At 42.9% G+C, this 15,522-nt stretch overlaps 1 protein-coding gene across 2 annotated transcripts in view; it reads left to right on the top strand.

The window, feature by feature from the left end:
• SLC9C2 (solute carrier family 9 member C2 (putative)) overlaps positions 1-15,522 on the top strand; it is a 42,105-nt gene that overhangs the window by 14,621 nt on the left and 11,962 nt on the right. For both annotated transcript variants that reach the window (XR_005454429.1, XM_038758255.1), the window contains exons 10-20: positions 750-918; positions 2,341-2,422; positions 4,290-4,456; positions 5,202-5,306; positions 6,566-6,663; positions 8,466-8,585; positions 10,754-10,949; positions 11,473-11,661; positions 12,602-12,751; positions 13,399-13,450; positions 14,215-14,363. Coding sequence is in view for 1 of the 2 variants with exons in the window: in XM_038758255.1 (XP_038614183.1) it covers positions 750-918; positions 2,341-2,422; positions 4,290-4,456; positions 5,202-5,306; positions 6,566-6,663; positions 8,466-8,585; positions 10,754-10,949; positions 11,473-11,661; positions 12,602-12,751; positions 13,399-13,450; positions 14,215-14,363 (1,477 nt within the window). In the remaining variant the exon portion in view is untranslated. The remainder of the gene's footprint in view (positions 1-749; positions 919-2,340; positions 2,423-4,289; positions 4,457-5,201; positions 5,307-6,565; positions 6,664-8,465; positions 8,586-10,753; positions 10,950-11,472; positions 11,662-12,601; positions 12,752-13,398; positions 13,451-14,214; positions 14,364-15,522) is intronic.

Genomic DNA, 15,522 nt, shown 5'->3' with positions numbered 1-15,522 from the left:
TATTCTGCCTGTTTGGTCGTGTCTGCTCTCTGAAGCCCAACCTCTTTACCGAGCTTCAGAAAAATGATGGTTCTGGGACTCCAAAATAGTCACTGGACATCTTTGTTGGAGAATCGTGGGCAGAATTCAGTCAATTCCGATATCTCATGACTCTTGTCAGAGTTTAGACTTGCCAATTGGAATTTATTCTTTCATTCTGACACTGTGATTGCAGTGTTTAAAGGTGATATATTGTATTCATCTAATTGGCTCAGTTGCATAACTTCCCCACCCCGATTTTTGAGGAGCAAATAAAATATTATTTTCCATATCAGACACGCTCCGTGGTAGGAAGAGATGGGTCAGAATGCAATAACATAGCTCAAGTGTCAGGAAGGAGGGTTTCTTCTTTGAAAAGGCAAGCTGGGCGGGAGGGGAGAGGAAAAAAGGCAAGGAAAGGTCAATTCACTGAGTGCATATTTTAAGCATACTGGAAGAGTGAGTGCAGTGGAAGTAAGAAACCTCAGTTTCAAGTGCCCTCTTATTTTTGCCTTCTCCCCTCCTCTCCTCATTCCTTTTCCTCCTGCCTCCCTAATTGCTAGACTTATTTCATATATAACCCTGCTTAGTTGCCCCACCCCTGCTTTACTATTATCCCCAAATTGGGCAATTATGTGAGTAAATTTAATGTGGTGCCTTAACGATTGTATGGCCACAGAGTGAGGTTTGATTTCTGCATGACTGACTGTTTGTCTTTTATCTTTGCACAGGGTATTGACCATTCTGCTAGTCAGTCCGCTTCTGATGAACTCTGGCTTTGGATTTAACTGGAGATGGGGTTGCGTTATTGTTTGTTCAGGCATCAAAGGGTCACTCTGCTTAATCTCTGCTCCGGCTTTTAATGACATGGTTATGCCCATGAAATCTCCACCACAAGCGGTAGAGACAATGAACAGGCTTTCACCGATTTTCTGTTTGTTTCTTTGTTTATTGTTTCTCTCTCTTTCTCTTTCTTTCTCTTTTCTCCTCTCCCTCCCTCTCTCTCCCTCTCTCCCCCTCTCTCTTTCTCTTTCTGTCTCTGTCTCTCTCTCTCTCTTGTAAGCTCTTTGTGGGCAGGGAACATTTGTACCATCTCACTTATACTGTACTTTCCCAAGTGCTTAGTGTAATATTTATTGTTCTCTTTCTCGCTCCTCCCACTCTATTTTTTCTCTCTTTCTCTCTTTTCTAGCTCTGGCTCCCTCTTCCTTTCTCTTTTTCTCTTTCTCTTACTTTAATGAGTCATAAGAGAGTTTGCCTTCATATTTTTTCTCCTGAATCCATAAAAACCTTCCTTTTCCTGAATAGCAAGGAGCCCAAAAGATAATTTATTCACAGTCTCAGATAAAAACATTCTAACAGCTGAATACTGGATGTTTCAGCTGCATTCTTCTACTGGAAAGTTCCCTGCAGCAGCTGAATTTTGGGATTTGCCTCTTGATAGAGGATTTATAAGCATCCCCCTATTTTTGTGTGTTTATTGTTACGAAAGCTATGCCCTGAGTGCTCACTGCCATTCCATTCCCTTCAACATTTCTTCTCCAGGGGAATCCTTATTCTGAATTTTTTATAATTCAGAAGATTTCTGGTGAGAAATGCCCAAAGCAATTTATTTCTTTTGGGAGGAAGACTTAAGCTTTACAGGTCATGGTCACCTTTTGTTTAATTCATCTAAGACTCACAAAAACATCTTCTACACTGTGAGCCCGTTGTTGGGTAGGGAACGTTTCTATATGTTGCCAACTTGTACTTCCCAAGCGCTTAGTACAGTGCTCTGCACACAGTAAGTGCTCAATAAATACAATTGAATGAATCTACTCCAATTTGGAAGTAGGGCATATGAGGTTTTATGTTTGTGACTGAACAATGAACCCCACATCATTCATTCAGTCATATTTATTGAGCACTTACTATATGCAAAGCACTGTACTAAGCACTTGGGAGTGTACAATATAACAATAGACTCATTCCCTGCCCACAAGCGTGGCTCAGTGGAAAGAGTAAGGGCTTTGGAGTCAGAGGTCATGGGTTCAAATCCTGACTCTGCCAATTGTCAGCTGCGTGACTTTGGGCAAGTCACTTAACTTCTCTGTGCCTCAGTTCCCTCATCTATAAAATGGGGATTAAGACTGTGATCCCCACGTGGGACAACCTGATCAACTTGTATCGCCCCAGCGCTTAGAACAGTGCTTTGCACATAGTAAGCACTTAACAAATACCATTATTATTATTATTAATGAGCTTACTGTCTCCATTAAAGGACCCAGTTTTTACAGTGTGTCAATTTTTTGGTTTGTGCTAAACTTTGTTTTTGTGTATTAGTTTTTAGCCCACATAGTCGCTGCAACAATAATGACAATGGTGTTAAATTCGGAGCTGGTGATTAGATCATCTGTAGTATTAGGTAAAGTATCTCCCCCAGCACTTAGTATGGTGCTTGGCACATAGTAAGCACTTAACAAATACCATAAAAAGAAAAAAATAGGAGTTGAACAGCAGGAGGTATATTAGAGCAGGAGGTGAATGCAGTAGCTGGGGTCACTGGATCTCTGGAGTTTCCCCAGTTCTCACCAGCTGTGGGGCTTTTTTTTTTTTTTACCAGCTCTGCACTGGACAGCAGCATAGGAAACCTCAGGGAACCAGAGTGTTTCTTGGCTTTCCCCACTGCTGCCATTTGGGTACTTCGACTGTGAAATTTCCAGGTTTCAGACACACTGAAACTCTTCTGAGTGATGAAGTCCTGTGCAAATGGGGTAGAATGTAAGGAATTCCTCGTAAAGCAGAGTGGGTGGGCAAAAAAATGAGGTTCATTTTGAGCATTCGTAAGCTTGGGCATCTAGGAGAAATATCATCCAAGTTACAGCAATACAAGACTGGTAGGGAAAGAGATCAGGAAATCGTATCTATTGAGCACCTATTGTGTGCAAAGCTCTGTATTAAACACTTTGGAGACTACAATGGATGTAGAGGATATCACCGAAGCTTAGGGTCATTGTTCCAAAAGGGCCACCACAAACTAGACTTTTTTTCTAGATGGGAATTTTCAGCTTTAGGATTCTAAGAGAAAAACATGGGTAATGAACCGTGGTGCCCAAATCTCTCTGTTGCGTGTTGTGAAAAAGCTCTGTTGTGTGCTGTGAAAGGAAAGACCAGAGTCCAAGTGTCCACATCATAACCCCTTTTATGGTGAGATTCCCAAGGGGAGAACACAGAATCAAGCCAGGGATGGAGTAGATTGCCCGCCAGTGGGGATGTGATTTAGCAGTGGGCGGCTGCTGGGTCTTACTGTTTGAGTACCCAAGTGAACAAGTTGTTTAACAGGAGTGGGCATCTGGGAAATGCAGGCCCTGCAGCCCCTGGCCTGAGCTAAATTGGTTAGACAGAAGTTGTAAACCACCTGAAAAGCAGTGGGGCATAGTGGATAGAGCCCCGGCCTGGCATTTCCCCCTCCTCCCCCTCTCCATCCCTCCCGCCTTACCTCCTTCCCTTCCCCACAGCACCTGTATATATGTATATATGTTTGCACGTATTTATTACTCTATTTTACTTGTACATATTTATTCTATTTATTTTATTTTGTTAATATGTTTTGTTTTGTTCTCTGTCTCCTCCTTCTAGACTGTGAGCCCACTGTTGGGTAGGGACCGTCTCTATATGTTGCCAACTTGTACTTCCCAAGCGCTTAGTACAGTGCTCTGCACACAGTAAGTGCTCAATAAATACAATTGATTGATTGATTGAGTCAGAAGGACCCGGGTTCCAATTACCATGTTGCCACTTGTCTGTTGTGTGACCTTGGGCAAGTCACTTCATTTCTATGTGCCTCAGTTTGCTCATCTGCAAAAATGGAGATTCAGTATCTGTTCTCCCTCCTACTTACAATAGGAACCCCATGTGGGGCTTGATGATCTTGTATTTACCCTAGAGCTTGGTACAGTGCTGGACACATAGTAACAAATACCACAATTATTATTATTATTATTAGTAATAATATTAATAATGATTAAATGGCTAAAGTTTCTCCTTGTTTTGCTAAGAGGTGAAAGGGTGTGTGCTTGCTTGTCAAGATTTCAGTAGTCTGTGTTTTTGCTAATTTACAAAGATGATAACATGAACCTTTGTTAACTCTGCTTTGGTTGGGAAATCTGATTAAAAAGTCTATTTTGGGCTCTGAATTTGGGTAACGTACCAATTGTGTTTGAATTCATCAGGTATTTGCCCAATTCTCACCTTTATTTTTCACAGCTTATGTAATATTTCTCTTTTGGCAGGACTGTGTGTTGTGTCCATCCCAAGGCAAATGGCAGTGCACAATGCCATTCGACACATAGGGGAGATGGTGGACAATACGATTGCTTTATCCAAAACGGAAAAAATTTTAACAAATGTTATTTGGACCAAAGTAGAAGAAATCACAAAAATTGAATACCCTGTGCAAGTGAGACATTTGATTCTATTGCTGTGTATTGCAAAGATAAGTCTGCATGTTTTTCCCTTTGTCTTTTTTCTTCTCCCCCTACTACATCAGCGTCATGAAGAGACTTTAGAAAACTGAGGATTTCATTGTTAGAGTTACTGTACTTGTATGGAAATAGGTTTCTTTTTTAGGCTTCACTCTAATGAAGAGGTTTTTGTTTTTTGTTTTGCCTCTGATCCAGCAATATTGGGACATGTCCTCTTAGGCAAATGAAACTTGGTGGGGATATGCAAATGTTCTCTAAATTCCTTGGGTGGGTGTGGGTTTGTGGCTAGCCTGGTAGCCGTTTCTTTGCTAGCAGATTTTCCACTGGGCAGATTCTGAATACTCCGAAGACTTCTCGAAAGATGGGAAGGCTTGTAAGGTGGCAGGGAAATGATGTGGTAGAAATGTTCAGGTCTTCTGGACAGGTCCCCTCACAAACTCCTGTTTTCCCACAACTGGCATCCACATTTGCCAGGTGTAGGTTTTTCCCAGTGAAAAAATATTTTCAGCAGTAATAATATTTGACTGATTAGACCTCATTTTGCAAAATAACCTTTTTTGTTGTTGTGGAAAAAACACATAGTGCAGCTATATAAACTAAGTTTCAGGAACTTTAATTTTGTCACTTGTGATTTCTGTTAAATAATTGGCAAATTGCTATGGTCTTTTTCCTGCAGTATATTTCAGTCATTTCCATTTTTCTGTATGTGTTTTAACTTAGTACATGGCAGCTCAGATAAAGCAGAATCTTGGGGAAGAAACCATGTCCAACATAGAAGAAGGTTTATTGGAGGAAGCCAGAATGCACGTATCTATAATACAGATGGTTAGTAGGGCTCATAGTACTCCAATTTATTCTTTATTCTTTGAATGTTTAATTTCACAATCTTTGAACAGCCTTTTACACATTTTGCTCCAGTTGCTCTTGCAAGCCTGAGCTTGCGTATGTTTTGTTCCATTTCAAATTTTGCTTCTCATTAAAGCATTTCAATTTCCTAGTAAGTGATGAACTCTAGATAGGTCCCACGATAAATCTCAAATTCATTAATTAAAGAGGCAAAGCCAGCCCAGGTTTCATTTTTAAAGCAATAATTGTTAATCCAGTGGTAGGATGGCCTTTAGCTTTTATGTCAAGTGGAGGATGGGCATTTAATTTTTAATTTAATCAGTATTGCTCCGTAGAACATAGAACCCTTTCTCTACCGTGCCTGGTTAGTGATATCTGCTGACAGGTGTGTTCCAGCCAGGGTGTAGAGGGAGGCTCACAGACTCAAACTAGGAAGTGGGGTGTGTTGGGGGAGTCTGGGTAGAAGACACTATAGTAAAGAAAGAAATTCTTCTCTACCTCCACTCAGAGTTAGTCTTTGTTGGCGTGGTACTTGGGACAAATCAATAATTGGTATTTATTGAGCACTTCCTGTGTACTAAGCACTTGGGCAATCAGAAGCAGGTCAAATTCATTCACTGTCCTAGACAGTGGGGGAGGAGCTGCTGGCTGAAGTCGGGGACAGGTTCAATCAATCGATGGTGTTTATTGAGTGCTTACTGTGTGAAGAACACTATATTAAGCACTTGGGAAGGTACAGTACAATAGAGTCAGTAGACAGCAAGAGGCTTACAGGCTCAGTATGGCGTCAGGGATAGAACAAGCATTATGGAGTGGTCCCGGGACCTGCAGTCATCCTGGGACTTCCCCACTGGGCTCTCCACCTCCTAATCCATTAATCATATCTTTTGAACCCAGCACTGCACTTGAGACAGTACAGTAGAATTAAATTGAAATGTTAGTTCTATTTCTGAAGAACACCACTTTTTGAAAGAAATCATATCTTGGTATCCACTCCCTGGGCGTTGCCATGAACCTCCATCTAACTGTTTACTCTGACACTGCATCATGTCCTAGCCCGATTGATGCATATAGTTGGAGGAACATTCCCCAATTCCCAGACGGGAGTCTATCCGCATCAGAAGTGAAAACACTCCTTAAGGGAGATCTGACTCTATGTGCTGGACGTGGTCATACTTGGACCCATTCCACATAAGTTTGGCATCCTTTGTAACTGGCATTTCAATTGCTCTTTTTAGAGCAGCTTTGAGAAACAGTGTAAAGATGGAAACCTGAATGAGGAAGCGGCCCGGATACTGATTGGAGCATCCAAAAGCTACAGTGCCACCAAAGGAAAGTAAGTGCTACTTACTTATGTACTTATCAAATGGAAACTCTCCAGGCGGTGGTCAATCAGTGGGATTTATTGAGCACTTACAGGGTGCAAAGCACTGTACTAAGTACTTGGGAGAGTACAGTATAAAAGAGTTGATAGACACGTTCCCTGCCCACAGTGAGCTTGCGGTCTAGAAATGTCCAAAATGTTCCAACTACAGATGTACAGGAGGGCTGAAACAGCTGCTGTCCTCCGCCTTTGGGTCTTTCCATTTGCCTGCTTAACCTAGTGCTGCCAGTGAAGGCCTGAGAGCTGCACGTGGTCCTTTGGCCAGTCTGGCCAAAATGAGGCTGTCTGGTTAGTTAAGACTGTAAGCTCATTGTGGGCAGGGAATGTGTCTGCTGTTACTCCCAAGTGCTTAGTACAGCACTCAATAAATGCAATTGAATGAAAGGGTGAAACTGCTGCACCTTGCGGAGGGCCATGGACCTTTCAGATCATTCCTTCATTTTCCCCCTGCTTCCCTCAAATCCAGTGATGGTTTGTGGTCTGGGGCTCTTGTAATTTAACCTGGGACCCTTTGATGAATCCACCAAGTTTTATGGCTTAAAGCAGAGGGATCATAATAATAATAATAATAATAATAATGTTGGCATTTGTTAAGCGCTTACTATGTGCAAAGCACTGTTCTAAGCGCTTGGGGGAATACAAAGTGATCAGGTTGTCCCACGTGGAGCTCACAGTCTTAATCCCCATTTTACAGATGAGGTAACTGAGGCTCAGAGAAGTTAAGTGACTTGCCCAAGGTCACACAGCAGACATGTGGCGGAGCCGGGATTCAAACCCATGACCTCTGACTCCAAAGCCCATGCTCTTTCCACTGAGCCACGCTGCCACTCATAGGCCTGAGTGGTTTGTTTGGAGGAAGGCTTGAGCTGGTTTTTCCCTGACTTCCCTGGAGGGAGAAGGGTCAGGGAGACCTGTCTGGTTCCAGGCTATCTCTTGCTGCTGGGCAGTGCGATACCTATGTGTTCTCCATTGCCCAGCAGTCCCTGTTCCTGTCGTACACTCGTAAAACCACCTAGAGAAGCAGCATGGCTTAGTGGAAAAACCGTGGAAAGAGCACAGATTCTAATCCCAGCTCTCAGCAATTCACTCAATTTCCTCTGTGCCGCAGTTTCCCCAACTGTAAAATGGAGATTAAATATTTGTTCTCCCGCGAACTTAGTCTGTGAGCCCCATGTGGGACAGGGACTGTGTCCAATCTGATTAACTGGTAACTATGCCAGCACTGTACTCAGTGCTGAGGTAAATAAAGAATGAACAGGTTGGGCACCACTGCACAATTGTTGGCATCCTCCCATCCCTGAGGGGAAGCCTGATTGCCCAGAAAACTCTAAATTGTCAGAGTTGATGGTCAAGAGCCACTGTGTGGATAATTGAAATAGGTGGAGGTGTGTGTCTCTGGATTTTTCTCTTACCTCCAATGAAATAAACTCTTCTAAACTGCCTATAACTTTCTCATTAGTTCTCAGGGTTCACCTGGGCACCTGCCAAAAATGGCATGGCACCAAGATTCAGTAGCTCAAAAAATTGTAGTGGCAGCATTAGAGTATGCATTTCTAGTTGTAATTAGAAGTTTCTATTGCTTCCAGACTGACTATATGCCTAGCGTAATGTTTTTTTCAGGCAGGACTACGCCACTGGGTCTTCGATTTTAGAATTGACTAGTTTAGAGCCTATTTAGTAAATTCATTTGATATTTAATGCAACTTTTTCTCAAGAACAGTGCTGACTTTGTTTTAATCTATTTTTTTAAAAAGATTTATGAGTATTCATGATGTTTCAACTTATGTGAAAACTAAAAGCATGCTTATGAGAGTAAAAAACCTACTGTTATTTCTGGTATACACTAACGAAAAGGAAAAATTCACCCCACCCAAGTAAGTTCTCTGTTCCTAAATGTCAATTTACTGAAAATTGGTAAATTTTGACAGGTCAGCAGGATAAAGTCCAATTTCACAAATTCACAATTAATCCTCAAGGTTCTGCCCCTCCTCTTTTTGTTTTTCTAGTCTCTAGTCAATCAATAGTATTTATTGACCATTCACTGTGTGCAGAGCACCGTACTAAGTTCTTGGAAGAGTGCAGTCCAGCAGAGTTGGTAGACGTGTTCCCTGCCCACAGGGAGCTTACAGTCTAGAGGATGAATTTGGGCACTTCCTCAGGCAGGCTGGGTGAAGGAAGAAAAGATAAGTTGGAGGAGAGGGTGTCTAGACTGTAAGCTTGTTTTGGGCAAGGATTGGGTCTGTTATATTGTACTCTCCCAAACACGTAGTACAGTGCTCTGCGTAAAGTGCTCAATAAATACGAGTGACTGACTGAAGGTCCTGATAGTTGTGATAGTATTTATTAAGTGCTTTAACTGTGTGCAGAGCACTGTATTAAGCACTGGGAGCAAAAAAGCCTGATGTTTATGATGCATTGCAGCCTGGAAAATGCTGAAAACTGTGTGTTGGTTGGTTTATACTATAGCTTTGATCCAGCTGTTGGGGCGAAGTCTAGTCTCCTTGCTTGCAGGATTCATCTGGGCCCCGGCAGAACTCTGGGACTGTGGATCTGGGCCACTCTTTCTCAATTCAGGAACCTCAAAATCAGTGGGAACCTTGGATTTGACTATTTGGAGACGCTAGCAGTCGCCCTGAGCATGTTCAGTAGCCATGGGCCAGCTCTGATCTCCAGGTTGAAGCTTCTGCTCTGTACTGGGATGTGGAATAATGATAAATAACAATAAGGGTGGTCTTTGTTAAGTATCTTGTTGTCAAGCACGTTTCTAAGTGCTGGTGGAGATTCACATTAATCAGGTCAGACAGAGCCCCTGTCCTACAAGGGACTCACAGCCTTAAATAGGAGGGAGACCAGGTAGTGAATCCCCATTTTACAGATGAGGAAACTGAAACAAAGAGAAATGAAGTGAATTGACTTGGCCCAGATGGTAAAGCCAGTGGCCACACCTCCCTGCAGTACAACCTGGCTATAGGGTTAGGCTCCAAGGAGTTCAGGGGGCCAGAGTTGCTCAATCAATCAATCAATCAATCGTAATTATTGAGCGCTTACTGTGTGCAGAGCACTGTACTAAGCGCTTGGGAAGTACAAGTTGGCAACATATAGAGACAGTCCCTACCCAACAGTGGGCTCACAGTCTAAAAGGGGGAGACGGAGAACAAAACCAAACATACTAACAAAATAAAATAAATAGAATAGATATGTACAAGTAAAATAAATAAATAAATAGAGTAATAAATATGTACAAACATATATACATATATACAGGTGCTCCCAGCATGACCTAATGGGAAGGGCCTGGGAGACAGAGTACCTGGATTCTACTTGCTGCCACTTGCCTGCTGAGTGACCTCAGCCGAGTCCCTTAACTTCTCTGTGCCTCAGGTTTGTCATCCGTAAAATGGGGATGAAATGCCCTTTCTCCCTCCCCATCATTATTGGCTTGGCTTTCCATCTATGCTTCAAGCCGTGTGGCAGCATTCTGAAAAGTACTGGTGAGAGAAAAACATCTGGGGGAGGAGGAGGAGGAGAAGGAAATTTGGAAGGAAGGGTTAGGTTGGACTGAAATGGAGGCTTTCCCCCACATCCAGACTTCTGTTGCCGGTGAGGCAGAAGGATGATTATAAATGAGAGAAACCGTGTCACTTCTTTCCGGTGCCCTTTTAGCCCAATCCATCCTGATTCCTTTTCTCTCACTAACTCTTCATGCACCATCTCCTTAAGGGGCCCTTACTTTAACCCCTGTGATGGGAAGGGTCCGGTGTCTGCTGGCAAAATGTCAATACCTCCATTCTTCTTTCCTCCTGCCCTCAGCCTATCACCCTCTCCCTAAGTTCAAAATCAAAAAAGCATCCCCCTCAGTCATAATTAAAAGTCTCCTACTGGGAATATTATTAATTAGTGAATTACCTACTAATTATCTACTACCAGCATGCTGTAACTTTTATATTTTAGCCCCCCCACTTGTTTTGTTGGGGGTTTTTTTATTGTCACACCATAAAAATACCTTGATGTTCTAATTACTCTTTTATTTTTTTTTCCCCAGGAGCAAATTTGCCTTTTTAGCATATCATATTGTATTTTCAGATGAATTTGAATATGCAGGACACATTCTATCGCTTCTATATGTTTATCCCATGTTGATGTACCTATTGCCAGTTGTGAGAGCTGTCAATATGATTGGCCTGATAATAGTAAATTACTATTTCGTTCTGTTGTATATCATGGAGGCAGTGCTGAAGGTACTGGAGATCAATTTGTTTGGGGCAAAAAACACATTTTTGGTTTCTTTTCAAAAACAGAATTCAGTCCACCTAATGACAAAATCCCTCTTTCTCCCCAAAACGTGTTTTTCAGTCCCTGAACCCATTGGCCCTCTGGGGGTCCAAGTAGAGATGGTGGTTGCGGGAGGCAGGGGTAAGGGAGTTATCGGAAAAGAAGAGTCGTCATTGTGGTTAGGGGATGTGCCTGTTTATTGCTATATTGTACTCTCCTCAGCGCTTAGTACAGTGCTCTGCACACAGTAGGTGCTCAATAAATATGACTGAATGAATCATCGTGCACAGGGTTCCAGCCTTGGTGAAAATGAACAGTGACTGTGAGAGCCCGCTTCTGAGCCTGGATGGGAGGAGGGGAGAGGTAGGACTGGAGTATTGGAAAATTGGAAATTGTGTTCTAGACTCTCCTTAGGGACATGTATATATATTTTAATACAGGTAGAGAATGTAATGAAATGATCCATTATCTATTTCTTTTGCTTCTCAGATAGCAGTTATGAAAAAGAAGTATTTCAGTTACAATTGGAATCAGATGGAAATTTTCATCATATTACACGGACTTGTGGATATCTTTTTTGTGCATTTTGTCACATTAATAGGTGAAGATCCAGTGATAGTTCGGATTACAACAGTCTTGGGGTACTTTAGATTTTTTAGATTTCTGCGTATTCTTAAGGTAAGGATTCAAATTGTTAAACATCTCAAGGTATGAAATGCTTTCTCCATTGGACCGTGAGCTCCTTGTGAGCAGCGAACATTGCCTGGGACTTCTGTCATAATTTCCAAGGGCTTATTAAAGTGATTGGCACTTAATAAATACCATTGCTGCTACTACTACCAATAATAGAATTTAAGCTCTCACTATGTGTCAAGCACTATTCTAAGCACTTGGGGAGATACAGGGTAATCAAGTCAGACACAGTCCTTGTCACATGAGGCTCACAGTCTTAGTAGGAGGGAGAACAGGTATTGGATCCCCGTTTTACTGATGATGAAGCTGAGGCACAGAGAAGTTAAGCAACTGAAAATTGGTCAGAAGTATGTCCTGGCAAGCCTTCCTCACCCCCCAATTCCACAACACTTCCTTAAACTGTTATCTTTCCCTACTGGCAGTTTATTTTAATGCCTGCCTCCTTCACTGAATTGTATGGTCCTTGAGGGCAAAGATCTTGTCTAACTCTATTGGACTCACCCAAGTGCTTAGTATACCGTTCTGCACACAGTAGGGGCTCAATAAATTCCATTGATTGATTCCTTTTCCCTTTTTTATGGTATTAAAGTGATTGCTATGTGCCAAGCACTGCACTAAGCACTGAGGTAGATACAAGATAATCAGGTTGGACACACAGTCCATGCCCCTCTTGGGGCTCACCATCTTATTCCCCATTTTTCAGATGAGGCAACTGAGGTACACAGAAGTGAAATGACTTGCCCAAGGTCACACAGCCGATGAGTGGCAGAGCTGGGATTAGCACCTAGGTCCTTCCAACTCCCAGGCTCATGTTCTGTCCACTGTGCCATGCTACATCCGTTTCCTTGGAGAGAAAGAAGAGGAGGATGTTCAGAGTTTGCGCAGCAAGCCTCTCTGCTGACTTTGATTTCCTTCTCTATTTCAGATGATACTCCCCACGCTGATAGAGCTAATAGAAGCGCAAATCAAAAAGCGGCTCAGCTTGATGTACAGTCTCACAAAGGGCTATATCAGAAGTCAAGAAGATATTAAGCGTTTAATTAGACAAATTGCTGGCCAAGAGCCCGTTTCTCAGGTGAACATGCATTATGAAGAGAGGGACAATCAGAATCCTCATTTCTGGCAAGGCTGTCCCCTCGACAGAATTCTTTCCTCCCAATTTAAAACCCAATTTAACCCAATTTAAAGCATCTAACCAGGTGTCATGAGTTGGGTTACAGAATAAGAAGGGGCAGTGTTATCGTGAGTGATGCAAATGATTTACTGAGTGCACTGTAATGTGCCAAGCAGTGTACAAAGGTATGGGGGAAAAATAAAATCCCTGTCATCAAAGAGTTGACAATCCAAAATGGCAGTATGCACTTAAAAATAATTCAGCTGTCAAAAACCAGTTAAGTCTAAGCCCTCATCCCCTACGGCAAGGTACCTTTAGTGTCGGAGAGATTCTGGACTTTTTCACTGCTCTGTCTGGGTCTGTGGGCTGGGCAGGTCACCTTCTTGGAGGTGAGTAAGATGAAATATGTTTTGTAAGGGATTAATATTGTTATTATTATTCCTACTACTACTATTATTTCCAAAGTTATTAACTATCTAATGCTTCCTCTGACTCCCCCAACCCTAAGACTAGTCAATTCTAATGTGAATTTTTGGTTGGAAGAATTGACCTTCAACAGACGTTTAGTTCTTTATCTAACATACTCTGTTGCTTTCATTTCCTTTCAGAAACTCTATGAAATTTTGGAAAAGAACAAAGAGGAAGCAATCAAAGAACTAGGTAAGTGGAAGCCAGAGGACATTTTAGGTAACAGCCAAGCTGTCACCTTGTTTTCTGGGGCTTTAACCAAGGGGTGGGGGGTAACTGGAAGGACAGTTCAGGACAGGTGGACAGCTGTCAGTCTGGAATGGCTTAGTTTGTCATTCTCTGATGTCTTCCTGGCACAGATGAATCTATCCCTGGCTATTGTCCAGCATTGAACTGGACAGGCACAGTGTTTTCCCCTGAGTAGGGCCTTGCCTGGCTCATTATCTTTGCCTCAGTCACAGTGATTTCCTGCTGAGCAGCACCAGGCTGTGCTGGATAATGAGCATCTCCCTAGCCTTCCTGCCTCACCTGTTGCCCCTTTCCTCACAGCACAAGGATAGGCAAAGCCAGGAAAAGATATCGCTGTCTTTGGACACAGCTGCCAAGTGGTCATCTCCAAAGGTCATCTGTTCGCTCCAGTCAGTACAGAAGCAGCATGGCCTATTTGTGAGAGCACAGGCCTTGGAGCCAGAAGGACCTGGATTCTAATCCCAGCTCTGCTACTTGTCTGCTGTGTGACCTTGCCAAGTCACTTTGCTTCTCTATACCTCAGTTCCCTTATCTGGAAAATGGGGATTAAGACTGTGAGCCTCATGTGGGACAGGGACGCTGTTCAACCCTATTTGCTTGTATTCATCCCAGTGCTTAGTAAAGCACCCGGCACTTAACAAATACCACCATTTTTATTATGGAGGAATCCTGTAGGGTCACACTTGAATTCTGTTTGGTGACTTCAGGTCTGATAGAACACGAGTGTCGTGATGTCGTCATTGCTCTGAAAACCAAGCAGGCTATCCGCAGTGTGCTCGGGAAAGCTTTGAAAAATCTAAGATTCCTCCGGTCAAGGGGCATTATCGATAAAATAGAAGGAACCAAGATGAACAAGGTAATCGAATATTTTCTGTTTATGCTGGTGAATAGCCTCTGCCTGGTCTGCTCCCATAGACCAGGAAGCACATCTTTTCAATAGTTAATCCTCTGTGCTGCATTAGGCCAGATCGGTGTGAACGAAAGGGTCTGTTTTCTGCTGCCAGGGCACGGCTTCCAGGAGGCAGGGCCATTGGTCTAAGCTGTCTGGGAGAAAAAGACAGGAAAAGGTGAGATGCCTCTGAAGGAGAGAAGCAGACACTCAGATGGGGGTTCAAATTTCTCTCATCCACCAACTTCCTTCATTCATTCAGTTGTATTTATTGAGCGCTTATGTGTGCGGAGCACTGTACTACTAAGCACGTGGGAAAGTACAATACAACAATAAACAGAGACATTCCCTACCCACAACAGTCTCACAGTCTAGAGGCAGGGAGACAGACCAGCTCTGCCACCTGCCTACTCTGTGACCTTGGGCAAGTCACTTAACTTCTCTGTTTCTCCATTTTCTCATTGTAATGGGAATTTAATACCAGTAATCCATCCATTTTAGACTGTGAGCCCCATATGGGACAGGGACCATGTCCAACCTGATTAAGTTGAATCTACTCCAGAGCTTGGCACATAGTAAATGCCTAACTAATAACACTATTCTACACAAACACATACACTTATAGCAATATTTACTGTCCAAGACAGATGTATTCAGTGCAGGGAGGGGAGGCAGCAGCTGTCTTAGCCCTGGCTCCCTGGAGTTTTTGGTACGAAAGCCCAGTGCAGCGCCTGTAGCCGCCAGCAGAAATGGAAACTGTTGGGTGGCAACAGCAGCTGATGCTACTTTGGCTGTGGCTTCTCTGTTTACCTGCTCCCACTGGGGTTCTGCTCCACGCTGGGTCAGTCCTTCTGGTGGAAAGAAGGATGTCAGGACCTTCTTTTTTCTCTTTTTTTAACGGTATTTGTTAAATGCTTACTGTGTGCCAGGCACTGAACTAAGTGCTGGGGTAGATGCAAGATAATCAGATTGGTTACAGTCCATGTTCCACATGGGGCTCAGAATCTTAATCCCCATTTTACATCTGAGGTTACTGAGGCACAGAGAAGTTAAGTGACTTGCCCAAGGTCACACGGGAGGCCAGTGGCAGAGCCGCCATCAGAACCCAAGTCCAATTAGAACCTTC

Source organism: Tachyglossus aculeatus, chromosome 16, assembly GCF_015852505.1.
Source record: "Tachyglossus aculeatus isolate mTacAcu1 chromosome 16, mTacAcu1.pri, whole genome shotgun sequence".
NCBI lineage: Eukaryota > Metazoa > Chordata > Mammalia > Monotremata > Tachyglossidae > Tachyglossus > Tachyglossus aculeatus.
The sequence above is the reverse complement of the archived record's forward strand: the minus strand, read 5'-3'. Positions and strand labels throughout refer to the sequence as shown.